The sequence below is a fragment of the Polychytrium aggregatum genome (assembly GCF_025602895.1).
Source record: "Polychytrium aggregatum strain JEL109 chromosome Unknown BJ171scaffold_27, whole genome shotgun sequence".
Taxonomy (NCBI): Eukaryota; Fungi; Chytridiomycota; class Chytridiomycetes; order Polychytriales; genus Polychytrium; species Polychytrium aggregatum.
In genome coordinates this window covers 543643-571307 of record NW_026516229.1, presented here as the reverse complement: position 1 = coordinate 571307, position 27665 = coordinate 543643, and the positions used below count along the sequence as shown (strand labels likewise).

Genomic DNA, 27665 nt, shown 5'->3' with positions numbered 1-27665 from the left:
GGGAGGGGATCACTGTGCGAAGCGTGAGATGTAGCAAGCTAGTGGGAGGCAAGGGAGGAGTTTGTCAGCACCGAATGCGTCGATGTGATCAGCCGAATTCGAATGTATAGTGAGAGCCGATGGCGCGCAGTGGGTTCGCAGCTCTCTTCAAGGAGGGAAATTGTTGTCTAGAGACCAAATGCGCCAACTCCAGGCTCCGAGACGCCAGCAGATTCACGCCAGCGAGACGTTTCATCGTCCGTGCTCATCCTTTGTGATCACGGCAGCCAACACAGCAATACACACCTTTTGTCCGTCGCCGCCTGGACCGACTTTGTCCTCTGTGAAATCCAGGCCGGCACCATGTTTGAGACTCGAGCTTGAGTCCGAGCCCGAGGTTTGCCCCGAACCATTGGCCGAACTAGAAGATGATCGTGAGTTTGATGATCCGTTTGAGCCAACAGAGTACACCGAATCGGGTCGGCGTGTCTTGGAGTGGTGGCCCATGGCAATGAGCTTTTCAATCACCGGCAGCTTCCTCATTGTGCGCGGGATAGGTGGAGTTCCGGCAATCCGAGAGGCGACGAGAGAGTCGATGGAGCGTGAGTCGCTGGATCGTGGGAAGGAGCCTTCCGAATTCGTTTTTATGGACAAGTTCGGGTCGGAATGAGCTCCAAGCGAGATCGCTGGGGAATGCCCGTCTCGCTGTCGGTCAATATAGGTATGATGGTCCAGGCTGTGACGAGAAGATGGAATCCAAGATCCGCTCTGCGGCGACGGTGGTGGGTGCGGCTGGAGGGACGATTGTTTGACAACCCCGGGCGGCAGTTTGAGGGGATGCTGTCCGTGGTCGCCTGTGGGATCCTGCAGCGATGGCGTGAGAAGGACATCGATTCCATGGGGAGCACTTGCTGGTGGAGACTCAGAATCCGAATGGGTGGTGCTGAGACTACTGCTACTGCTGCTGTTGCTGCTCTGGCTCCCTTCGGTCTGGTTGCTGTTGTTTTGAGCATCGCCCTCGGTCTCGCTGCTGTCGATATCATCACTGTCTGAGCCGCTGCTAGTCGACAGTGTCGGCATTCTTGGGCGAAGCTTGTACGGCGGATTCACACCGTCATCCAGCACGGCATAGCGGCCCGATGTGGTGCGAACATGCGAGACCTTGACACCGTTGATGATCGACTTGGAGACCGGGTCCCGCTCGCTCTCGTTTCGCATCGACTTGAGCGACAGCCCCTTGGCCCCAAAGCCCTTCCACCCGTCCTCCTTGAGCTGCCGCACATATGTTGCATACGACCGCGGCCGCTCGGGGACCTGGAAGGTCTTTTGGTCCTGCCGCGAGAGCCTGCTCCGCACCGCATACTGCAGCACCACCGGCAGCACCTCGGCTCGGGACTTTGCCGAGTTTGGGAAGCCAAAGTCCCGCTCGAAGCGGGCGATGGCCAGGGCAAGACCCCGGTCGATGTGGCCGTGGATGAAGAGACCCTTGATCTTGACGACCGAGGCTGGCTGCGACAGGGGTGGGGTGTTCTGCAGCTCGTCCCGGAGCAGCTTTCGGCGTCGTCTCTCGGCACTGGCATCGGCACTGGCACTGGCATCGGCACTGGCACCGGGCTTGGATCCGAGACCAGCCTTGATGCTGGCTTTGATGCTGGCCTTGATGCTGGCCTTGATGCCGGTGGAGGGGTTGGCGGTGGAGCTGGCTCTGGGGCGGACCGCCAGACTCGGCGTCGATCGAGACTGGCGCTGGGATCCGGGGCCGGAGATCGGTGTCGACAGCGCCTGTGTCGAGCCGGATGCTGAGCCGGGTGTCGATACCAACGGCAGCACGGGCGAGGGATCGTTTGGACCAGGCCGTGGCCGCGGGTCGGTCGGCGAGCGGGCGGCCGAGGTGTGGAGCAGGTTGCGGATTCCCTGGAGGATCGAGTCGACGGCCATGTGGTGTTCGGCCGATGGTGGCAATGATAACGAAGGTGGTGATGGTGGTTTCGCCTAATAGTTAGATGGGGTCTATGCTATTTCTTGCAGCGCGGGAAGACCAGGCTGTCAATAATGAAAACGATGATAAGGACTGGATTCGATACGCTGTTCTTGTTCAAAATCACCCGCAAGATCGACACGGCAGGATTCAGGTGGAAAGAACACGAGGCACCGATAGGCACGGAGGGATACTGTCAGATCACGGGATCAAGAGGAGATCAAAAGAAAAAGATAGAGAAGGGTTTTATTGATCTTAGCGAGGCTAGGATCTAGAGTCAAGTGTGTCTGGGGTCGAAGGTGATGACCAGAAACATGAGCGGGTGAAGGCGGGCTATTTATCTGTCTGGCGGTCCCGGAGGCGAAGCCTGCCGCAGCGGGGGCGAAGCAGCGGAGGCGGCGGGACAGCAGCCAGGCAGCAACGGCTAACCGGAGAAACATGTGAAAGTCTGACAAATGCTCGGTGGCTGACAAATGCGGGTGACACAGCGTCTGACTAATGCATGGTCGATGACAAATGCAGGGAAAACAGAGCGGCGTGTGCAACATGAGAGCAAGGAAAAAGGAAAGGCGTCACAGGACAAAGGAAAAGGAAAGTGTGCGACGCAAACAGTGACACAAGTGCGACGGTGCAGCTAGGCGGGCAGAGCGATCTGTGACATCCCCCCCAGAAAAATTGTGCTCAAGTCAAACCATCAATTTTTCGATCCCGAGTTGCGTTGCACTTGTGCTTGGCAAAGGTCGATCAGTGTGTCCATTTCCGGAAGGTTGCGGTTGCGGCTGAGGAAGTCGTGGATATCTGCGAGTCCTCCATCCAAGAGTTCGGCCAGTGGTGCCCACGAGTCGTAAGATGGGTCGTATCCCTGCCAGCGGAGCAAGAACTCGTGTCGATATCCAGGAAGTCGACGTCGTCGGTTGATCCTGTGTCCAATGATCGCTTCGAACACTGATTCGTCGTTGTGGTTGGGTCCGGGTTCATCAAACACAAGTTGGTCGGTCGATGGTGTGTTGTAGGGGACGAGGGCGGAAGCGGGGAGTTCGGTTGTAAATCGGAGGGTCCTCGGGAGTCGAAGTCGATATCCAGTCGTTCCGATCTTCTCGATGATCTTGAAGGGTCCCAAGTACGGCATCCGCATCTTGGAGGGTGTGACGTCGTCCGTGCTGAAGTGATACGCGGTCGTGTCGATCAGGACTTGGTCGCCAATGTCGTAGCTGATATCGCGTCGATGTCGGTTGGCGTAGTACAGGGCCCGGTCCTGGGCCTTGCCGATGTTGTCCGAGACCAAGTCCAGAGTCGCTTGCATCTCCTCGATCGACTGTGCTGCAGGGTTGGACTCGGCGATGATGTCGGTGTTGGCAGGAGTGCGAGGATGCTGACCGTGCATCAGGAAGAAGGGCGAATGTCCAGTCGAAGCTGAGCTGTGTGAGTTGAGCGCGAACTGGATGTATGGCACTTGATCGATCCAGCGGGAGCCGAGGGCCAGAGTCGAACAGCGGATGGCCTCGGCGACGGTTGCCACAAAGCGTTCGACTTGTCCGGCGGCCTCGTGGTGGTGGGCAAAGGCGATCCGGAGTTCGGTCTTGAGCAGAGTGTTAAGTCCTGTCCAGAAGGCCGACCGGAAGCGTGTGTCGTGATCCGAGATGAAAGTGCCGGCGAGTCCAAAGTGCACAAAGACATCGCGGAAGTACTGGCGGGCGACGTCTTCGGCCGAGTCGGTCTTGTTGCCAGGAACCAGGACGACGTACTTGGTGAGGGAGTCGACAAAGATCGTGATCGAGTTGAAGGTGCGTCCCGAGAGTGAGTCCGTGACAGGCGGGAGTCCGAGGATGAAGTCGAGGGCGACAGTGTCCATCTTGCGGGTGGCCACAGGGATCCGGGAGAAGTGACCGTATGCTTGTTGTCGTCGGATCTTGGCTCGCTGGCAGATGTCGCAGTGCGAGACCCACTCGGCAATGTCCTTGGACATGGCGGGCCAGTAGTAGTGTGTCGAGATGGCCTTGTAGAGCGTGTTGGTGCCGGGGTGAGCTGCACAGACAGAGTCGTGGTGGTCCTTGATGATCGAGATGCGGAGGTCCTTGCCGGGGATGCAGATGCGGGTCGAGTCGAAGTAGAGAATCCCGTGTCGAAGTGAGAAGCGGTGCAGCTGTGCCTTCATCCACGGCTTGAGTCCGTCGGTCGAGTTGTCGCGGAGGACCGAGATCAGTGCTGACAGGATCGGGTCGGAGCTGTACTGAGTGCGGATGGTGTCCAAGAGATCGTCGGGCGAGGGTCCGAGGTTGACAATCGCGTTGATGATCGAGACTTGGACGGCCTTGGAGATGGCTGTCGGTGTGCGCGAGAGCACGTCGGCGACCTTGTTCCACGAGCCGGGGATCCACTGGATCTCGAGGTCAAAGTCCAGCATCGTGTCGATGGCTCGCTGTTGGCGCTTGTTGAGGGTCTTGGAGTCGAGGATGTGCTTGAGCGCCTTCTGGTCGGTGTGGAGGAAGACTTTGCGGCCGACGAGGTAGTTCTTGAACTTGTCGAGGTGGCGGGTGATCGACAGCAGCTCGCCGTTGTAGGGCGAGTAGTTGAGTTCGGATCCGTGCAGTTTCTGCGAGTTGAAAGCGATGGGGCGCACCGTGCCGGATCCGTCCATGTCCTGCCCGATCCATCCACCAATCGATGCGCTTGACTCGGACCAGTCGGTGAAGAGGTGAATGTCCTTGTCCGGGTTGACCATGTGCAGCGACTGAGGCGAGAGCAACTTGAGCTGCTCGAAGGCGGCGATGGCGTTGTCGTCCCAGACGACGGACTTGGTCGAGTTGGCGGAGCGGGTGGTGATCAGAGTCGAGAGTGGACCGGCGAGGGCAGCGTAGCCAGGGACAAAGCTCATGATGGTGTTGGTCAAGCCGAGGAAGCTGCGGAGTTCGTGTTCGGTCGTTGGTCGCGGGTAGTTCTTGATGGCGTCGATGCGCGAGGGATGCACTTGGATGCGTCCTTCGCCGATGATGAAGCCGAGATAGGTGACGGTCGAGTTGAAGAACGAACACTTCTCGGGTCGGATCTTGAAGCCGTGTCGGTGGATCTTGTCGAGGACCAGTTCGATGTGGCGGATGTGCTGGTCCTCGTCCTCGGATGCGATCAGGATGTCGTCGATGTAGACGAACACAAAGTCGTCGATGAACTCGCGGAAGATGTCGTTCATCGCGGCTTGGAACACGGAGGGACTGTTGGCGAGGCCGAAGGGCATCACAAGCCACTCAAAGTGGCCGTACTTGGTCCTGAAGGCCGTCTTGGGGGTGTCGGCGTCGGCAATGCGGATCTGGTGGAATCCGCGTTGCAAGTCGAGCTTGGAGAAGACACGGCACTTGGACAGGCGGTCGATGATCTCGCGCATGTTGGGCAGCGCGGTGCGGTCCTTGACGGTGATCTTGTTGAGGGCGCGGAAGTCAAAGACGAGTCGGAACTTGTCGCCCTGCTTGACCCAGAAGATCGGTGCGCCGAAGGGCGAGACGGACTTGCGGATGTGGCCGATCCGGAGCAATCGGTCGAGTTCGTCTTTGAGACGAGCGAGTTCTTCGGCCGACATTTGGTAGAGCGACGACCAGGTTGGCTTGGCAGAGTCGTCGAGTCGGATGTTCATGTCGATGCCGGGTCGGTGAGGCGGGAGTTCCTTGAGTTCGTTGAAGGCATCGCGGTACTTTGCGATGATGGATCGGTGTTCGGGGGTCAGTGGTTCGAGGACACGGGCAAGTTGGGCAACGGGGTCGTAGGGTTCAACAGCAACTGTATTCAAGTCACTGCTCAGAGTACAAACATACACGGCGCCGGGAGTCGAAGCCAGTGCGTTGATCTGCTGGGTCGACATGTGGTACTGGGATCGGAGTTCGAGGGTCGTGAGTGGCATTCCGGTGTCGGGTCGCGATGCCGTCCAAGTGTGGTGCTTCCCGTCGATCGAGAACTTGATTCGGTTGGAGGGCCAGTCGATCTCGGGGTTGGTCTGGTCGAGCCAGTTCTTGCCGAGGATAACGTCCCAGGTGAGTGGCGCGGTGAAGAGGTTGATGCGGGCGTGGTAGTCGTGGATGGTGAGGTCGACGGGATCGGTGACGGAGGACGGGAAGGACTTGCCGTTGGGCATCGTGACGGCGTTGGCGGTGGTCTTGGTTCGAAGGTCGAGGGTCGAGGCGAGGGTCTCGGAGATGTGCGAGTTGGTCGCACCAGGGTCGATGAGGACGGTGATCGGGGAGCCGTTGAGGGTGGCGTCGATCACAAGCAGTCCCTTGCCGTGGTTGGCGGCAATGCGGTGGGGTTCGTCGATGAGAGAGTTGATCAGGTGAGGTCCGGTGGCGAGAGTCAATAGTTCAGCGTCGGGGGTCGGAGTCGGATGGCGGCAACTCGCCGGGTCCTTCAGAGGTCGTAGTATCCAGGGGTTGCCGCCTCGTCGTTTCCCTGATCTTCGTAGAAGGTGGCCTGGTCGGCGGTCTCGACGATGGCGTTGATGCGGGGCTGGTTCAAGGGACACTGCGAGGCGATGTGGCCGAACTTGCGGCAGCGGAAGCAGCCTCCGTTACGGCGGAGGTACTCCTTCTCGCGGTCGGTGAGCTTCTTGATCGGGCGCATGTCGACGTTGTCGAGGTCCATGGCGTTGGGGTCACGTGCGGGAGGCTGGGTCGGCTGGAAGGCGGGACGAGGAGGACGGACCATTGGGCGGAACTGCGGCTGACCAGGTGGAGCGCGGAAGAGAGGAGGTCGCTGGAACTGGAGCTCGCGGAAGGGTTGATCGCGGAACTGAGTGCGAGCGGGCTGCTGCATCAGGGGTTGCGATTGACCCATAATGGACTCGTATCGCTCGGCGAGGGCCATGGCATCTTCGAGGGTGGCTGTGTTGGAGTCAAGCTTCCATTCGACTTCGATGCGCACCCTGTGCTTGAGCTTGGTGAGGTAGCGCTGCAGGTTCTGGCGGTTGTTGCTGAAGTGGGGCAGCTCGAGGAGGAGATCGCGGAAGCGAGAGTTGAACTGCTCGACGGAGCCGGTGTGGCGCAGTGCTTCGAACTCATCCTCGGTGGTGCGCAGCGAGGTGGACGGAAGGAAGGTGTCGCGGACGAGGGACAGGACGGCGGCCGGGGTCAGGTTGTCGAGTTGCTTGCCCTGGGACCAGAGGCGCCACCAGGTCTTGGCCTTGCCCTTGAGGTTCATGGCGACGGTGGCGACAGCGGTGGCGTCATCGAGACTGTGGAAGGCAATGTACTCGGTCATTGAGAAGACAAACTCGTCAACGACAGCAGCCTTACGCTCGCCAGTGAAGGCGTCGGGGAGCGGGATCTTGGGACGCTTGAAACCGGGAGGGACCGTGGGGAGATTCGGCTGGGCAGTCAGGGCGGAGAGGACCAGGGCGCGGTCCTCGAGCGATAGTTGTTCAAGGGCCTGGAGACAGGCATTGACGGCGGGATCGTCCGATGCTACCATGTCAGATCACGGGATCAAGAGGAGATCAAAAGAAAAAGATAGAGAAGGGTTTTATTGATCTTAGCGAGGCTAGGATCTAGAGTCAAGTGTGTCTGGGGTCGAAGGTGATGACCAGAAACATGAGCGGGTGAAGGCGGGCTATTTATCTGTCTGGCGGTCCCGGAGGCGAAGCCTGCCGCAGCGGGGGCGAAGCAGCGGAGGCGGCGGGACAGCAGCCAGGCAGCAACGGCTAACCGGAGAAACATGTGAAAGTCTGACAAATGCTCGGTGGCTGACAAATGCGGGTGACACAGCGTCTGACTAATGCATGGTCGATGACAAATGCAGGGAAAACAGAGCGGCGTGTGCAACATGAGAGCAAGGAAAAAGGAAAGGCGTCACAGGACAAAGGAAAAGGAAAGTGTGCGACGCAAACAGTGACACAAGTGCGACGGTGCAGCTAGGCGGGCAGAGCGATCTGTGACAGATACTCAGAGTCGTGAGTGCGACACGCAACAGAGATGAGTCTCTTCAGGAGGGCTGGGACTCTTGGCGGGACTATAGTGCGAATGAGGTTGGACCGGGAACGGGTTGGTCGGGTGGGAATAGGGGCGTGAGGAACGAATGGTGACGAGCGACGAGGACGACGAAGCGAGCACGAGAAAGAGGCTGGGCTGAGGCGATGAGCACAGATAGTTGAGCACAGATAGTTGAGCACAGATAGTTGAGCACGCTCGAGACGAGTGAATAGATTTGATCAAGCCGAGCCGGAGTGGAAAGCGATGCATTCCACGGGGGTGTGGATGCGAGGAACAAGGCGGCACGATTGAGTAGACCGAGACACTTCCGTGGGTCGCAAAGCGAAGTGCAGGCCACAGCTCAGCGACAGTTGTGCACTCGAATGGGACGTGAACGGAAGGAAGGCTTGCGCTTCTTCAGACCAGGGGAGGATGTGAAAGAGAAAGGCGGGAGCAGGGGGGGGGAGGCGAATGCGCTTTGATATGGAGCACTCTTGGTGTGATCTGGGTTTGCTGTTCGGATGAATGTGCCGACAAAACGCCGACATTAACACAGGCCAGGCTCTGTGTGGATGAAGCAAGTTACTGCTGCGACGTGCTTGTGCTTCTTCACAGGGCAGATAGCGTCTCCAATAAACACGGGACACCCCGGATTTTGATCGTTGAGTAAATATGTTATTGCCTCAAAATATCGCGCTGGGTATGACTGTTCATCACACCCTCGACTTTCGTACTGCCAATCTGTGATGCGACTCTGGATCTGAATCAAGGATGTCATTGTGGGCATCGCTGCCAGCCCCAAATGCGCCGGATTTGAGGATACTCGTTCTTGCCCAAGGGCAGAACCAGCCATCGTCGCTCCTTTCTCGCACAGATGGCTCCCCGCAAGAGATGACACCACTCGGCGACGGCGATTCAAGCGACTCGATCTCCAGGTGTGCTCACAGTGCCGGGAAGCCAAGTGACTCGAGAAGGTCGAGTATCTTGATATTGATACACCATGGAGCAGTCCAGAGAGTCGAGTGAATACACCACACAAAGGGATTGCCAACCAGGACGGGAAACAATCTCATGGCCTCACTGGAGCCAATGGATCAGCAGTCCTGTATCGCTCATGCCAGAGAGTGGCTGTCCCGTTTCTTTCTGGATGAGATCGCTGTAGCATTCGGTTGCGGCAATAGGAGTCGGCTCGCGATGGCCCCGCCAAGCAGCAATACGTCGACTGCTCCATCGATTCATGTCTGACAATCGCCACCCACCCACCAGTATCGACCCGCTCCTTCCCAGAGCCAATTCTGCGAATAACCTCCACGGATCTGCAGCCCCAGATTCATGTTTTTTTCCAAATGATTATTCATTGTTGAGCAAACTTGGCCCGATCGCCCGCGCACTCGCAAAGGTCAATAGCGGGAGCTATCGAGAAAGCCCATGACTGCGGGCTCGGCGACCCGCGTTACTTGCGAACAAAGATCGTCAGGGGTGCGACGCCAACGGCATTAGAGAACACATTGCGGCAGCGGCCCCAGTTGTCGCCAAAATCCTCCTCGACAGTGATAACATCGCCCACGCTAACATTGAGTTCATCCGGCAGCGTAGCCCGGAATGGGTGCGTAGCCTTGCCATCTTGACCAACTGTGGGCGCAGTCGAGCGAGAAGCGGACGAGGAAGAGGAAGACGAAGAGGGGGCGGAGAAACTGGGCTTCATGATGTTAAGCTTGGTGCTAAAGGGTTCGTCCGCCTTCTGCGATGCGGCAGCGTACGACTTTTTGAAGAGCTTGTTGCGGAAGGCCGCATAGGCAGCACCGGCGACACCGAGCACACCAGCGGCCGAGCCGATGCCAATGAAGACGCCCGTGTTGGGGCTGCCGCTGGTTGGGGGCGGAGAGTCGGTCGGGCTGGATGTGTCGGAGGAAGCAGCGGCAGCATTGAGTTGGAAAGGAGCAGCGCCTCCGGCTCCAAGCTTCAATCGGTTGAGGGCATCGTTGTCGATCGCAGGCGTTGCCTGGGAAGCTGCTGCCGATGAAGCGGTGCCAGCCGGGGCAGCAACGGCGTTGAGTTGGTGAGAAGTCGACTCGGACGAGTCCACAGGGGCGGTGTCACAGATCGCTCTGCCCGCCTAGCTGCACCGTCGCACTTGTGTCACTGTTTGCGTCGCACACTTTCCTTTTCCTTTGTCCTGTGACGCCTTTCCTTTTTCCTTGCTCTCATGTTGCACACGCCGCTCTGTTTTCCCTGCATTTGTCATCGACCATGCATTAGTCAGACGCTGTGTCACCCGCATTTGTCAGCCACCGAGCATTTGTCAGACTTTCACATGTTTCTCCGGTTAGCCGTTGCTGCCTGGCTGCTGTCCCGCCGCCTCCGCTGCTTCGCCCCCGCTGCGGCAGGCTTCGCCTCCGGGACCGCCAGACAGATAAATAGCCCGCCTTCACCCGCTCATGTTTCTGGTCATCACCTTCGACCCCAGACACACTTGACTCTAGATCCTAGCCTCGCTAAGATCAATAAAACCCTTCTCTATCTTTTTCTTTTGATCTCCTCTTGATCCCGTGATCTGACATGGTAGCATCGGACGATCCCGCCGTCAATGCCTGTCTCCAGGCCCTTGAACAACTATCGCTCGAGGACCGCGCCCTGGTCCTCTCCGCCCTGACTGCCCAGCCGAATCTCCCCACGGTCCCTCCCGGTTTCAAGCGTCCCAAGATCCCGCTCCCCGACGCCTTCACTGGCGAGCGTAAGGCTGCTGTCGTTGACGAGTTTGTCTTCTCAATGACCGAGTACATTGCCTTCCACAGTCTCGATGACGCCACCGCTGTCGCCACCGTCGCCATGAACCTCAAGGGCAAGGCCAAGACCTGGTGGCGCCTCTGGTCCCAGGGCAAGCAACTCGACAACCTGACCCCGGCCGCCGTCCTGTCCCTCGTCCGCGACACCTTCCTTCCGTCCACCTCGCTGCGCACCACCGAGGATGAGTTCGAAGCACTGCGCCACACCGGCTCCGTCGAGCAGTTCAACTCTCGCTTCCGCGATCTCCTCCTCGAGCTGCCCCACTTCAGCAACAACCGCCAGAACCTGCAGCGCTACCTCACCAAGCTCAAGCACAGGGTGCGCATCGAAGTCGAATGGAAGCTTGACTCCAACACAGCCACCCTCGAAGATGCCATGGCCCTCGCCGAGCGATACGAGTCCATTATGGGTCAATCGCAACCCCTGATGCAGCAGCCCGCTCGCACTCAGTTCCGCGATCAACCCTTCCGCGAGCTCCAGTTCCAGCGACCTCCTCTCTTCCGCGCTCCACCTGGTCAGCCGCAGTTCCGCCCAATGGTCCGTCCTCCTCGTCCCGCCTTCCAGCCGACCCAGCCTCCCGCACGTGACCCCAACGCCATGGACCTCGACAACGTCGACATGCGCCCGATCAAGAAGCTCACCGACCGCGAGAAGGAGTACCTCCGCCGTAACGGAGGCTGCTTCCGCTGCCGCAAGTTCGGCCACATCGCCTCGCAGTGTCCCTTGAACCAGCCCCGCATCAACGCCATCGTCGAGACCGCCGACCAGGCCACCTTCTACGAAGATCAGGGAAACGACGAGGCGGCAACCCCTGGATACTACGACCTCTGAAGGACCCGGCGAGTTGCCGCCATCCGACTCCGACCCCCGACGCTGAACTATTGACTCTCGCCACCGGACCTCACCTGATCAACTCTCTCATCGACGAACCCCACCGCATTGCCGCCAACCACGGCAAGGGACTGCTTGTGATCGACGCCACCCTCAACGGCTCCCCGATCACCGTCCTCATCGACCCTGGTGCGACCAACTCGCACATCTCCGAGACCCTCGCCTCGACCCTCGACCTTCGAACCAAGACCACCGCCAACGCCGTCACGATGCCCAACGGCAAGTCCTTCCCGTCCTCCGTCACCGATCCCGTCGACCTCACCATCCACGACTACCACGCCCGCATCAACCTCTTCACCGCGCCACTCACCTGGGACGTTATCCTCGGCAAGAACTGGCTCGACCAGACCAACCCCGAGATCGACTGGCCCTCCAACCGAATCAAGTTCTCGATCGACGGGAAGCACCACACTTGGACGGCATCGCGACCCGACACCGGAATGCCACTCACGACCCTCGAACTCCGATCCCAGTACCACATGTCGACCCAGCAGATCAACGCACTGGCTTCGACTCCCGGCGCCGTGTATGTTTGTACTCTGAGCAGTGACTTGAATACAGTTGCTGTTGAACCCTACGACCCCGTTGCCCAACTTGCCCGTGTCCTCGAACCACTGACCCCCGAACACCGATCCATCATCGCAAAGTACCGCGATGCCTTCAACGAACTCAAGGAACTCCCGCCTCACCGACCCGGCATCGACATGAACATCCGACTCGACGACTCTGCCAAGCCAACCTGGTCGTCGCTCTACCAAATGTCGGCCGAAGAACTCGCTCGTCTCAAAGACGAACTCGACCGATTGCTCCGGATCGGCCACATCCGCAAGTCCGTCTCGCCCTTCGGCGCACCGATCTTCTGGGTCAAGCAGGGCGACAAGTTCCGACTCGTCTTTGACTTCCGCGCCCTCAACAAGATCACCGTCAAGGACCGCACCGCGCTGCCCAACATGCGCGAGATCATCGACCGCCTGTCCAAGTGCCGTGTCTTCTCCAAGCTCGACTTGCAACGCGGATTCCACCAGATCCGCATTGCCGACGCCGACACCCCCAAGACGGCCTTCAGGACCAAGTACGGCCACTTTGAGTGGCTTGTGATGCCCTTCGGCCTCGCCAACTGTCAGATCACGGGATCAAGAGGAGATCAAAAGAAAAAGATAGAGAAGGGTTTTATTGATCTTAGCGAGGCTAGGATCTAGAGTCAAGTGTGTCTGGGGTCGAAGGTGATGACCAGAAACATGAGCGGGTGAAGGCGGGCTATTTATCTGTCTGGCGGTCCCGGAGGCGAAGCCTGCCGCAGCGGGGGCGAAGCAGCGGAGGCGGCGGGACAGCAGCCAGGCAGCAACGGCTAACCGGAGAAACATGTGAAAGTCTGACAAATGCTCGGTGGCTGACAAATGCGGGTGACACAGCGTCTGACTAATGCATGGTCGATGACAAATGCAGGGAAAACAGAGCGGCGTGTGCAACATGAGAGCAAGGAAAAAGGAAAGGCGTCACAGGACAAAGGAAAAGGAAAGTGTGCGACGCAAACAGTGACACAAGTGCGACGGTGCAGCTAGGCGGGCAGAGCGATCTGTGACATCCCCCCCAGAAAAATTGTGCTCAAGTCAAACCATCAATTTTTCGATCCCGAGTTGCGTTGCACTTGTGCTTGGCAAAGGTCGATCAGTGTGTCCATTTCCGGAAGGTTGCGGTTGCGGCTGAGGAAGTCGTGGATATCTGCGAGTCCTCCATCCAAGAGTTCGGCCAGTGGTGCCCACGAGTCGTAAGATGGGTCGTATCCCTGCCAGCGGAGCAAGAACTCGTGTCGATATCCAGGAAGTCGACGTCGTCGGTTGATCCTGTGTCCAATGATCGCTTCGAACACTGATTCGTCGTTGTGGTTGGGTCCGGGTTCATCAAACACAAGTTGGTCGGTCGATGGTGTGTTGTAGGGGACGAGGGCGGAAGCGGGGAGTTCGGTTGTAAATCGGAGGGTCCTCGGGAGTCGAAGTCGATATCCAGTCGTTCCGATCTTCTCGATGATCTTGAAGGGTCCCAAGTACGGCATCCGCATCTTGGAGGGTGTGACGTCGTCCGTGCTGAAGTGATACGCGGTCGTGTCGATCAGGACTTGGTCGCCAATGTCGTAGCTGATATCGCGTCGATGTCGGTTGGCGTAGTACAGGGCCCGGTCCTGGGCCTTGCCGATGTTGTCCGAGACCAAGTCCAGAGTCGCTTGCATCTCCTCGATCGACTGTGCTGCAGGGTTGGACTCGGCGATGATGTCGGTGTTGGCAGGAGTGCGAGGATGCTGACCGTGCATCAGGAAGAAGGGCGAATGTCCAGTCGAAGCTGAGCTGTGTGAGTTGAGCGCGAACTGGATGTATGGCACTTGATCGATCCAGCGGGAGCCGAGGGCCAGAGTCGAACAGCGGATGGCCTCGGCGACGGTTGCCACAAAGCGTTCGACTTGTCCGGCGGCCTCGTGGTGGTGGGCAAAGGCGATCCGGAGTTCGGTCTTGAGCAGAGTGTTAAGTCCTGTCCAGAAGGCCGACCGGAAGCGTGTGTCGTGATCCGAGATGAAAGTGCCGGCGAGTCCAAAGTGCACAAAGACATCGCGGAAGTACTGGCGGGCGACGTCTTCGGCCGAGTCGGTCTTGTTGCCAGGAACCAGGACGACGTACTTGGTGAGGGAGTCGACAAAGATCGTGATCGAGTTGAAGGTGCGTCCCGAGAGTGAGTCCGTGACAGGCGGGAGTCCGAGGATGAAGTCGAGGGCGACAGTGTCCATCTTGCGGGTGGCCACAGGGATCCGGGAGAAGTGACCGTATGCTTGTTGTCGTCGGATCTTGGCTCGCTGGCAGATGTCGCAGTGCGAGACCCACTCGGCAATGTCCTTGGACATGGCGGGCCAGTAGTAGTGTGTCGAGATGGCCTTGTAGAGCGTGTTGGTGCCGGGGTGAGCTGCACAGACAGAGTCGTGGTGGTCCTTGATGATCGAGATGCGGAGGTCCTTGCCGGGGATGCAGATGCGGGTCGAGTCGAAGTAGAGAATCCCGTGTCGAAGTGAGAAGCGGTGCAGCTGTGCCTTCATCCACGGCTTGAGTCCGTCGGTCGAGTTGTCGCGGAGGACCGAGATCAGTGCTGACAGGATCGGGTCGGAGCTGTACTGAGTGCGGATGGTGTCCAAGAGATCGTCGGGCGAGGGTCCGAGGTTGACAATCGCGTTGATGATCGAGACTTGGACGGCCTTGGAGATGGCTGTCGGTGTGCGCGAGAGCACGTCGGCGACCTTGTTCCACGAGCCGGGGATCCACTGGATCTCGAGGTCAAAGTCCAGCATCGTGTCGATGGCTCGCTGTTGGCGCTTGTTGAGGGTCTTGGAGTCGAGGATGTGCTTGAGCGCCTTCTGGTCGGTGTGGAGGAAGACTTTGCGGCCGACGAGGTAGTTCTTGAACTTGTCGAGGTGGCGGGTGATCGACAGCAGCTCGCCGTTGTAGGGCGAGTAGTTGAGTTCGGATCCGTGCAGTTTCTGCGAGTTGAAAGCGATGGGGCGCACCGTGCCGGATCCGTCCATGTCCTGCCCGATCCATCCACCAATCGATGCGCTTGACTCGGACCAGTCGGTGAAGAGGTGAATGTCCTTGTCCGGGTTGACCATGTGCAGCGACTGAGGCGAGAGCAACTTGAGCTGCTCGAAGGCGGCGATGGCGTTGTCGTCCCAGACGACGGACTTGGTCGAGTTGGCGGAGCGGGTGGTGATCAGAGTCGAGAGTGGACCGGCGAGGGCAGCGTAGCCAGGGACAAAGCTCATGATGGTGTTGGTCAAGCCGAGGAAGCTGCGGAGTTCGTGTTCGGTCGTTGGTCGCGGGTAGTTCTTGATGGCGTCGATGCGCGAGGGATGCACTTGGATGCGTCCTTCGCCGATGATGAAGCCGAGATAGGTGACGGTCGAGTTGAAGAACGAACACTTCTCGGGTCGGATCTTGAAGCCGTGTCGGTGGATCTTGTCGAGGACCAGTTCGATGTGGCGGATGTGCTGGTCCTCGTCCTCGGATGCGATCAGGATGTCGTCGATGTAGACGAACACAAAGTCGTCGATGTAACTCGCGGAAGATGTCGTTCATCGCGGCTTGGAACACGGAGGGACTGTTGGCGAGGCCGAAGGGCATCACAAGCCACTCAAAGTGGCCGTACTTGGTCCTGAAGGCCGTCTTGGGGGTGTCGGCGTCGGCAATGCGGATCTGGTGGAATCCGCGTTGCAAGTCGAGCTTGGAGAAGACACGGCACTTGGACAGGCGGTCGATGATCTCGCGCATGTTGGGCAGCGCGGTGCGGTCCTTGACGGTGATCTTGTTGAGGGCGCGGAAGTCAAAGACGAGTCGGAACTTGTCGCCCTGCTTGACCCAGAAGATCGGTGCGCCGAAGGGCGAGACGGACTTGCGGATGTGGCCGATTCCGGAGCAATCGGTCGAGTTCGTCTTTGAGACGAGCGAGTTCTTCGGCCGACATTTGGTAGAGCGACGACCAGGTTGGCTTGGCAGAGTCGTCGAGTCGGATGTTCATGTCGATGCCGGGTCGGTGAGGCGGGAGTTCCTTGAGTTCGTTGAAGGCATCGCGGTACTTTGCGATGATGGATCGGTGTTCGGGGGTCAGTGGTTCGAGGACACGGGCAAGTTGGGCAACGGGGTCGTAGGGTTCAACAGCAACTGTATTCAAGTCACTGCTCAGAGTACAAACATACACGGCGCCGGGAGTCGAAGCGAGTGCGTTGATCTGCTGGGTCGACATGTGGTACTGGGATCGGAGTTCGAGGGTCGTGAGTGGCATTCCGGATGTCGGGTCGCGATGCCGTCCAAGTGTGGTGCTTCCCGTCGATCGAGAACTTGATTCGGTTGGAGGGCCAGTCGATCTCGGGGTTGGTCTGGTCGAGCCAGTTCTTGCCGAGGATGAACGTCCCAGGTGAGTGGCGCGGTGAAGAGGTTGATGCGGGCGTGGTAGTCGTGGATGGTGAGGTCGACGGGATCGGTGACGGAGGACGGGAAGGACTTGCCGTTGGGCATCGTGACGGCGTTGGCGGTGGTCTTGGTTCGAAGGTCGAGGGTCGAGGCGAGGGTCTCGGAGATGTGCGAGTTGGTCGCACCAGGGTCGATGAGGACGGTGATCGGGGAGCCGTTGAGGGTGGCGTCGATCACAAGCAGTCCCTTGCCGTGGTTGGCGGCAATGCGGTGGGGTTCGTCGATGAGAGAGTTGATCAGGTGAGGTCCGGTGGCGAGAGTCAATAGTTCAGCGTCGGGGGTCGGAGTCGGATGGCGGCAACTCGCCGGGTCCTTCAGAGGTCGTAGGATCCAGGGGTTGCCGCCTCGTCGTTTCCCTGATCTTCGTAGAAGGTGGCCTGGTCGGCGGTCTCGACGATGGCGTTGATGCGGGGCTGGTTCAAGGGACACTGCGAGGCGATGTGGCCGAACTTGCGGCAGCGGAAGCAGCCTCCGTTACGGCGGAGGTACTCCTTCTCGCGGTCGGTGAGCTTCTTGATCGGGCGCATGTCGACGTTGTCGAGGTCCATGGCGTTGGGGTCACGTGCAGGGAGGCTGGGTCGGCTGGAAGGCGGGACGAGGAGGACGGACCATTGGGCGGAACTGCGGCTGGCCAGGTGGAGCGCGGAAGAGAGGAGGTCGCTGGAACTGGAGCTCGCGGAAGGGTTGATCGCGGAACTGAGTGCGAGCGGGCTGCTGCATCAGGGGTTGCGATTGACCCATGATGGACTCGTATCGCTCGGCGAGGGCCATGGCATCTTCGAGGGTGGCTGTGTTGGAGTCAAGCTTCCATTCGACTTCGATGCGCACCCTGTGCTTGAGCTTGGTGAGGTAGCGCTGCAGGTTCTGGCGGTTGTTGCTGAAGTGGGGCAGCTCGAGGAGGAGATCGCGGAAAGCGAGAGTTGAACTGCTCGACGGAGCCGGTGTGGCGCAGTGCTTCGAACTCATCCTCGGTGGTGCGCAGCGAGGTGGACGGAAGGAAGGTGTCGCGGACGAGGGACAGGACGGCGGCCGGGGTCAGGTTGTCGAGTTGCTTGCCCTGGGACCAGAGGCGCCACCAGGTCTTGGCCTTGCCCTTGAGGTTCATGGCGACGGTGGCGACAGCGGTGGCGTCATCGAGACTGTGGAAGGCAATGTACTCGGTCATTGAGAAGACAAACTCGTCAACGACAGCAGCCTTACGCTCGCCAGTGAAGGCGTCGGGGAGCGGGATCTTGGGACGCTTGAAACCGGGAGGGACCGTGGGGAGATTCGGCTGGGCGGTCAGGGCGGAGAGGACCAGGGCGCGGTCCTCGAGCGAGAGTTGTTCAAGGGCCTTGGAGGACAGGCATTGACGGCGGGATCGTCCGATGCTACCATGTCAGATCACAGGATCAAGAGGAAGTCAAAAGAAGAAGATAGAGAAGGGTTTTATTGATCTTAGCGAGGCTAGGATCTAGAGTCAAGTGTGTCTGGGGTCGAATGGTGATGACCAGAAACATGAGCGGGTGAAGGCGGGCTATTTATCTGTCTGGCGGTCCCGGAGGCGAAGCCTGCCGCAGCGGGGGCGAAGCAGCGGAGGCGGCGGGACAGCAGCCAGGCAGCAACGGCTAACCGGAGAAACATGTGAAAGTCTGACAAATGCTCGGTGGCTGACAAATGCGGGTGACACAGCGTCTGACTAATGCATGGTCGATGACAAATGCAGGGAAAACAGAGCGGCGTGTGCAACATGAGAGCAAGGAAAAAGGAAAGGCGTCACAGGACAAAGGAAAAGGAAAGTGTGCGACGCAAACAGTGACACAAGTGCGACGGTGCAGCTAGGCGGGCAGAGCGATCTGTGACACCAACAGTCCCTCCGTGTTCCAAGCCGCGATGAACGACATCTTCCGCGAGTTCATCGACGACTTTGTGTTCGTCTACATCGACGACATCCTGATCGCATCCGAGGACGAGGACCAGCACATCCGCCACATCGAACTGGTCCTCGACAAGATCCACCGACACGGCTTCAAGATCCGACCCGAGAAGTGTTCGTTCTTCAACTCGACCGTCACCTATCTCGGCTTCATCATCGGCGAAGGACGCATCCAAGTGCATCCCTCGCGCATCGACGCCATCAAGAACTACCCGCGACCAACGACCGAACACGAACTCCGCAGCTTCCTCGGCTTGACCAACACCATCATGAGCTTTGTCCCTGGCTACGCTGCCCTCGCCGGTCCACTCTCGACTCTGATCACCACCCGCTCCGCCAACTCGACCAAGTCCGTCGTCTGGGACGACAACGCCATCGCCGCCTTCGAGCAGCTCAAGTTGCTCTCGCCTCAGTCGCTGCACATGGTCAACCCGGACAAGGACATTCACCTCTTCACCGACTGGTCCGAGTCAAGCGCATCGATTGGTGGATGGATCGGGCAGGACATGGACGGATCCGGCACGGTGCGCCCCATCGCTTTCAACTCGCAGAAACTGCACGGATCCGAACTCAACTACTCGCCCTACAACGGCGAGCTGCTGTCGATCACCCGCCACCTCGACAAGTTCAAGAACTACCTCGTCGGCCGCAAAGTCTTCCTCCACACCGACCAGAAGGCGCTCAAGCACATCCTCGACTCCAAGACCCTCAACAAGCGCCAACAGCGAGCCATCGACACGATGCTGGACTTTGACCTCGAGATCCAGTGGATCCCCGGCTCGTGGAACAAGGTCGCCGACGTGCTCTCGCGCACACCGACAGCCATCTCCAAGGCCGTCCAAGTCTCGATCATCAACGCGATTGTCAACCTCGGACCCCCGCCCGACGATCTCTTGGACACCATCCGCACTCAGTACAGCTCCGACCCGATCCTGTCAGCACTGATCTCGGTCCTCCGCGACAACTCGACCGACGGACTCAAGCCGTGGATGAAGGCACAGCTGCACCGCTTCTCACTTCGACACGGGATTCTCTACTTCGACTCGACCCGCATCTGCATCCCCGGCAAGGACCTCCGCATCTCGATCATCAAGGACCACCACGACTCTGTCTGTGCAGCTCACCCCGGCACCAACACGCTCTACAAGGCCATCTCGACACACTACTACTGGCCCGCCATGTCCAAGGACATTGCCGAGTGGGTCTCGCACTGCGACATCTGCCAGCGAGCCAAGATCCGACGACAACAAGCATACGGTCACTTCTCCCGGATCCCTGTGGCCACCCGCAAGATGGACACTGTCGCCCTCGACTTCATCCTCGGACTCCCGCCTGTCACGGACTCACTCTCGGGACGCACCTTCAACTCGATCACGATCTTTGTCGACTCCCTCACCAAGTACGTCGTCCTGGTTCCTGGCAACAAGACCGACTCGGCCGAAGACGTCGCCCGCCAGTACTTCCGCGATGTCTTTGTGCACTTTGGACTCGCCGGCACTTTCATCTCGGATCACGACACACGCTTCCGGTCGGCCTTCTGGACAGGACTTAACACTCTGCTCAAGACCGAACTCCGGATCGCCTTTGCCCACCACCACGAGGCCGCCGGACAAGTCGAACGCTTTGTGGCAACCGTCGCCGAGGCCATCCGCTGTTCGACTCTGGCCCTCGGCTCCCGCTGGATCGATCAAGTGCCATACATCCAGTTCGCGCTCAACTCACACAGCTCAGCTTCGACTGGACATTCGCCCTTCTTCCTGATGCACGGTCAGCATCCTCGCACTCCTGCCAACACCGACATCATCGCCGAGTCCAACCCTGCAGCACAGTCGATCGAGGAGATGCAAGCGACTCTGGACTTGGTCTCGGACAACATCGGCAAGGCCCAGGACCGGGCCCTGTACTACGCCAACCGACATCGACGCGATATCAGCTACGACATTGGCGACCAAGTCCTGATCGACACGACCGCGTATCACTTCAGCACGGACGACGTCACACCCTCCAAGATGCGGATGCCGTACTTGGGACCCTTCAAGATCATCGAGAAGATCGGAACGACTGGATATCGACTTCGACTCCCGAGGACCCTCCGATTTACAACCGAACTCCCCGCTTCCGCCCTCGTCCCCTACAACACACCATCGACCGACCAACTTGTGTTTGATGAACCCGGACCCAACCACAACGACGAATCAGTGTTCGAAGCGATCATTGGACACAGGATCAACCGACGACGTCGACTTCCTGGATATCGACACGAGTTCTTGCTCCGCTGGCAGGGATACGACCCATCTTACGACTCGTGGGCACCACTGGCCGAACTCTTGGATGGAGGACTCGCAGATATCCACGACTTCCTCAGCCGCAACCGCAACCTTCCGGAAATGGACACACTGATCGACCTTTGCCAAGCACAAGTGCAACGCAACTCGGGATCGAAAAATTGATGGTTTGACTTGAGCACAATTTTTCTGGGGGGGATGTCACAGATCGCTCTGCCCGCCTAGCTGCACCGTCGCACTTGTGTCACTGTTTGCGTCGCACACTTTCCTTTTCCTTTGTCCTGTGACGCCTTTCCTTTTTCCTTGCTCTCATGTTGCACACGCCGCTCTGTTTTCCCTGCATTTGTCATCGACCATGCATTAGTCAGACGCTGTGTCACCCGCATTTGTCAGCCACCGAGCATTTGTCAGACTTTCACATGTTTCTCCGGTTAGCCGTTGCTGCCTGGCTGCTGTCCCGCCGCCTCCGCTGCTTCGCCCCCGCTGCGGCAGGCTTCGCCTCCGGGACCGCCAGACAGATAAATAGCCCGCCTTCACCCGCTCATGTTTCTGGTCATCACCTTCGACCCCAGACACACTTGACTCTAGATCCTAGCCTCGCTAAGATCAATAAAACCCTTCTCTATCTTTTTCTTTTGATCTCCTCTTGATCCCGTGATCTGACAGGCGGGCTTGAACCAGCTGCCAAAGCTGCTTCGCGTATCACTCTTCTCACTGCTGGAGGAGAGCGAAATAATGTCCGAAGAGTTGGCAGGCGGGTTGGTTGGATCGAGCTTGGTGCAGCAGCTTTCGCTCGAATGAACCTGGCAGTACTCGGCCAGCCCAACCGAGTTGTTTCCAAACCCTGTGTGCGAGGGACATTCAGACGTGGTCAGGAAACGCAGAGAGCGGAGAGATCAAAGCAGACCCGACATACTGCCAACGGGGCGGACATGGTGGGCATTATGGGTTTGCTCAAAGCTCAAGAAGCGGTCGGCTGGCTCGAGGGAAGGGGCGACGCGGTGGAAACGTGCGATACCAGTACAGCAGGCCGGATCCGCATTACGTACCACATGTCGAGCTGTCGTACTGGATACCGGCCAGACACACATTGTCGGCTGTGGCGGTGGCGAAGCCGAGACAGGCCGTCTGGGCCTTGGCGAGGCCGTTGCGATGGGCGGTCTGAATATCGGTGGCGTTGGTAGAGCAGGTTGCGTTCTGCAGATATGTCACAGATCGCTCTGCCCGCCTAGCTGCACCGTCGCACTTGTGTCACTGTTTGCGTCGCACACTTTCCTTTTCCTTTGTCCTGTGACGCCTTTCCTTTTTCCTTGCTCTCATGTTGCACACGCCGCTCTGTTTTCCCTGCATTTGTCATCGACCATGCATTAGTCAGACGCTGTGTCACCCGCATTTGTCAGCCACCGAGCATTTGTCAGACTTTCACATGTTTCTCCGGTTAGCCGTTGCTGCCTGGCTGCTGTCCCGCCGCCTCCGCTGCTTCGCCCCCGCTGCGGCAGGCTTCGCCTCCGGGACCGCCAGACAGATAAATAGCCCGCCTTCACCCGCTCATGTTTCTGGTCATCACCTTCGACCCCAGACACACTTGACTCTAGATCCTAGCCTCGCTAAGATCAATAAAACCCTTCTCTATCTTTTTCTTTTGATCTCCTCTTGATCCCGTGATCTGACATGGTAGCATCGGACGATCCCGCCGTCAATGCCTGTCTCCAGGCCCTTGAACAACTATCGCTCGAGGACCGCGCCCTGGTCCTCTCCGCCCTGACTGCCCAGCCGAATCTCCCCACGGTCCCTCCCGGTTTCAAGCGTCCCAAGATCCCGCTCCCCGACGCCTTCACTGGCGAGCGTAAGGCTGCTGTCGTTGACGAGTTTGTCTTCTCAATGACCGAGTACATTGCCTTCCACAGTCTCGATGACGCCACCGCTGTCGCCACCGTCGCCATGAACCTCAAGGGCAAGGCCAAGACCTGGTGGCGCCTCTGGTCCCAGGGCAAGCAACTCGACAACCTGACCCCGGCCGCCGTCCTGTCCCTCGTCCGCGACACCTTCCTTCCGTCCACCTCGCTGCGCACCACCGAGGATGAGTTCGAAGCACTGCGCCACACCGGCTCCGTCGAGCAGTTCAACTCTCGCTTCCGCGATCTCCTCCTCGAGCTGCCCCACTTCAGCAACAACCGCCAGAACCTGCAGCGCTACCTCACCAAGCTCAAGCACAGGGTGCGCATCGAAGTCGAATGGAAGCTTGACTCCAACACAGCCACCCTCGAAGATGCCATGGCCCTCGCCGAGCGATACGAGTCCATTATGGGTCAATCGCAACCCCTGATGCAGCAGCCCGCTCGCACTCAGTTCCGCGATCAACCCTTCCGCGAGCTCCAGTTCCAGCGACCTCCTCTCTTCCGCGCTCCACCTGGTCAGCCGCAGTTCCGCCCAATGGTCCGTCCTCCTCGTCCCGCCTTCCAGCCGACCCAGCCTCCCGCACGTGACCCCAACGCCATGGACCTCGACAACGTCGACATGCGCCCGATCAAGAAGCTCACCGACCGCGAGAAGGAGTACCTCCGCCGTAACGGAGGCTGCTTCCGCTGCCGCAAGTTCGGCCACATCGCCTCGCAGTGTCCCTTGAACCAGCCCCGCATCAACGCCATCGTCGAGACCGCCGACCAGGCCACCTTCTACGAAGATCAGGGAAACGACGAGGCGGCAACCCCTGGATACTACGACCTCTGAAGGACCCGGCGAGTTGCCGCCATCCGACTCCGACCCCCGACGCTGAACTATTGACTCTCGCCACCGGACCTCACCTGATCAACTCTCTCATCGACGAACCCCACCGCATTGCCGCCAACCACGGCAAGGGACTGCTTGTGATCGACGCCACCCTCAACGGCTCCCCGATCACCGTCCTCATCGACCCTGGTGCGACCAACTCGCACATCTCCGAGACCCTCGCCTCGACCCTCGACCTTCGAACCAAGACCACCGCCAACGCCGTCACGATGCCCAACGGCAAGTCCTTCCCGTCCTCCGTCACCGATCCCGTCGACCTCACCATCCACGACTACCACGCCCGCATCAACCTCTTCACCGCGCCACTCACCTGGGACGTTATCCTCGGCAAGAACTGGCTCGACCAGACCAACCCCGAGATCGACTGGCCCTCCAACCGAATCAAGTTCTCGATCGACGGGAAGCACCACACTTGGACGGCATCGCGACCCGACACCGGAATGCCACTCACGACCCTCGAACTCCGATCCCAGTACCACATGTCGACCCAGCAGATCAACGCACTGGCTTCGACTCCCGGCGCCGTGTATGTTTGTACTCTGAGCAGTGACTTGAATACAGTTGCTGTTGAACCCTACGACCCCGTTGCCCAACTTGCCCGTGTCCTCGAACCACTGACCCCCGAACACCGATCCATCATCGCAAAGTACCGCGATGCCTTCAACGAACTCAAGGAACTCCCGCCTCACCGACCCGGCATCGACATGAACATCCGACTCGACGACTCTGCCAAGCCAACCTGGTCGTCGCTCTACCAAATGTCGGCCGAAGAACTCGCTCGTCTCAAAGACGAACTCGACCGATTGCTCCGGATCGGCCACATCCGCAAGTCCGTCTCGCCCTTCGGCGCACCGATCTTCTGGGTCAAGCAGGGCGACAAGTTCCGACTCGTCTTTGACTTCCGCGCCCTCAACAAGATCACCGTCAAGGACCGCACCGCGCTGCCCAACATGCGCGAGATCATCGACCGCCTGTCCAAGTGCCGTGTCTTCTCCAAGCTCGACTTGCAACGCGGATTCCACCAGATCCGCATTGCCGACGCCGACACCCCCAAGACGGCCTTCAGGACCAAGTACGGCCACTTTGAGTGGCTTGTGATGCCCTTCGGCCTCGCCAACAGTCCCTCCGTGTTCCAAGCCGCGATGAACGACATCTTCCGCGAGTTCATCGACGACTTTGTGTTCGTCTACATCGACGACATCCTGATCGCATCCGAGGACGAGGACCAGCACATCCGCCACATCGAACTGGTCCTCGACAAGATCCACCGACACGGCTTCAAGATCCGACCCGAGAAGTGTTCGTTCTTCAACTCGACCGTCACCTATCTCGGCTTCATCATCGGCGAAGGACGCATCCAAGTGCATCCCTCGCGCATCGACGCCATCAAGAACTACCCGCGACCAACGACCGAACACGAACTCCGCAGCTTCCTCGGCTTGACCAACACCATCATGAGCTTTGTCCCTGGCTACGCTGCCCTCGCCGGTCCACTCTCGACTCTGATCACCACCCGCTCCGCCAACTCGACCAAGTCCGTCGTCTGGGACGACAACGCCATCGCCGCCTTCGAGCAGCTCAAGTTGCTCTCGCCTCAGTCGCTGCACATGGTCAACCCGGACAAGGACATTCACCTCTTCACCGACTGGTCCGAGTCAAGCGCATCGATTGGTGGATGGATCGGGCAGGACATGGACGGATCCGGCACGGTGCGCCCCATCGCTTTCAACTCGCAGAAACTGCACGGATCCGAACTCAACTACTCGCCCTACAACGGCGAGCTGCTGTCGATCACCCGCCACCTCGACAAGTTCAAGAACTACCTCGTCGGCCGCAAAGTCTTCCTCCACACCGACCAGAAGGCGCTCAAGCACATCCTCGACTCCAAGACCCTCAACAAGCGCCAACAGCGAGCCATCGACACGATGCTGGACTTTGACCTCGAGATCCAGTGGATCCCCGGCTCGTGGAACAAGGTCGCCGACGTGCTCTCGCGCACACCGACAGCCATCTCCAAGGCCGTCCAAGTCTCGATCATCAACGCGATTGTCAACCTCGGACCCCCGCCCGACGATCTCTTGGACACCATCCGCACTCAGTACAGCTCCGACCCGATCCTGTCAGCACTGATCTCGGTCCTCCGCGACAACTCGACCGACGGACTCAAGCCGTGGATGAAGGCACAGCTGCACCGCTTCTCACTTCGACACGGGATTCTCTACTTCGACTCGACCCGCATCTGCATCCCCGGCAAGGACCTCCGCATCTCGATCATCAAGGACCACCACGACTCTGTCTGTGCAGCTCACCCCGGCACCAACACGCTCTACAAGGCCATCTCGACACACTACTACTGGCCCGCCATGTCCAAGGACATTGCCGAGTGGGTCTCGCACTGCGACATCTGCCAGCGAGCCAAGATCCGACGACAACAAGCATACGGTCACTTCTCCCGGATCCCTGTGGCCACCCGCAAGATGGACACTGTCGCCCTCGACTTCATCCTCGGACTCCCGCCTGTCACGGACTCACTCTCGGGACGCACCTTCAACTCGATCACGATCTTTGTCGACTCCCTCACCAAGTACGTCGTCCTGGTTCCTGGCAACAAGACCGACTCGGCCGAAGACGTCGCCCGCCAGTACTTCCGCGATGTCTTTGTGCACTTTGGACTCGCCGGCACTTTCATCTCGGATCACGACACACGCTTCCGGTCGGCCTTCTGGACAGGACTTAACACTCTGCTCAAGACCGAACTCCGGATCGCCTTTGCCCACCACCACGAGGCCGCCGGACAAGTCGAACGCTTTGTGGCAACCGTCGCCGAGGCCATCCGCTGTTCGACTCTGGCCCTCGGCTCCCGCTGGATCGATCAAGTGCCATACATCCAGTTCGCGCTCAACTCACACAGCTCAGCTTCGACTGGACATTCGCCCTTCTTCCTGATGCACGGTCAGCATCCTCGCACTCCTGCCAACACCGACATCATCGCCGAGTCCAACCCTGCAGCACAGTCGATCGAGGAGATGCAAGCGACTCTGGACTTGGTCTCGGACAACATCGGCAAGGCCCAGGACCGGGCCCTGTACTACGCCAACCGACATCGACGCGATATCAGCTACGACATTGGCGACCAAGTCCTGATCGACACGACCGCGTATCACTTCAGCACGGACGACGTCACACCCTCCAAGATGCGGATGCCGTACTTGGGACCCTTCAAGATCATCGAGAAGATCGGAACGACTGGATATCGACTTCGACTCCCGAGGACCCTCCGATTTACAACCGAACTCCCCGCTTCCGCCCTCGTCCCCTACAACACACCATCGACCGACCAACTTGTGTTTGATGAACCCGGACCCAACCACAACGACGAATCAGTGTTCGAAGCGATCATTGGACACAGGATCAACCGACGACGTCGACTTCCTGGATATCGACACGAGTTCTTGCTCCGCTGGCAGGGATACGACCCATCTTACGACTCGTGGGCACCACTGGCCGAACTCTTGGATGGAGGACTCGCAGATATCCACGACTTCCTCAGCCGCAACCGCAACCTTCCGGAAATGGACACACTGATCGACCTTTGCCAAGCACAAGTGCAACGCAACTCGGGATCGAAAAATTGATGGTTTGACTTGAGCACAATTTTTCTGGGGGGGATGTCACAGATCGCTCTGCCCGCCTAGCTGCACCGTCGCACTTGTGTCACTGTTTGCGTCGCACACTTTCCTTTTCCTTTGTCCTGTGACGCCTTTCCTTTTTCCTTGCTCTCATGTTGCACACGCCGCTCTGTTTTCCCTGCATTTGTCATCGACCATGCATTAGTCAGACGCTGTGTCACCCGCATTTGTCAGCCACCGAGCATTTGTCAGACTTTCACATGTTTCTCCGGTTAGCCGTTGCTGCCTGGCTGCTGTCCCGCCGCCTCCGCTGCTTCGCCCCCGCTGCGGCAGGCTTCGCCTCCGGGACCGCCAGACAGATAAATAGCCCGCCTTCACCCGCTCATGTTTCTGGTCATCACCTTCGACCCCAGACACACTTGACTCTAGATCCTAGCCTCGCTAAGATCAATAAAACCCTTCT

General features: G+C 58.9%; 2 protein-coding genes across 2 annotated transcripts; both read right to left on the bottom strand.

Annotated features, from left to right (window-relative positions):
• Window positions 1-231: 231 nt before the first annotated feature.
• Window positions 232-1917, bottom strand: BJ171DRAFT_583572 (uncharacterized protein; the record flags this gene model as incomplete). Its single annotated transcript, XM_053114259.1, has 1 exon — window positions 232-1917. The coding sequence occupies one exon, from the start codon at window positions 1915-1917 to the stop codon at window positions 232-234; it is 1686 nt and encodes a 561-aa protein (XP_052965165.1).
• A 7438-nt stretch (window positions 1918-9355) lies between these two features.
• On the bottom strand, window positions 9356-10110 carry BJ171DRAFT_583570 (uncharacterized protein; the record flags this gene model as incomplete). The annotated part of the gene is made up of 2 exons (XM_053114258.1): window positions 9356-9915; window positions 10062-10110. The coding sequence occupies 2 exons, from the start codon at window positions 10108-10110 to the stop codon at window positions 9356-9358; spliced, it is 609 nt and encodes a 202-aa protein (XP_052965164.1).
• Between the last annotated feature and the right edge of the window lie 17555 nt (window positions 10111-27665).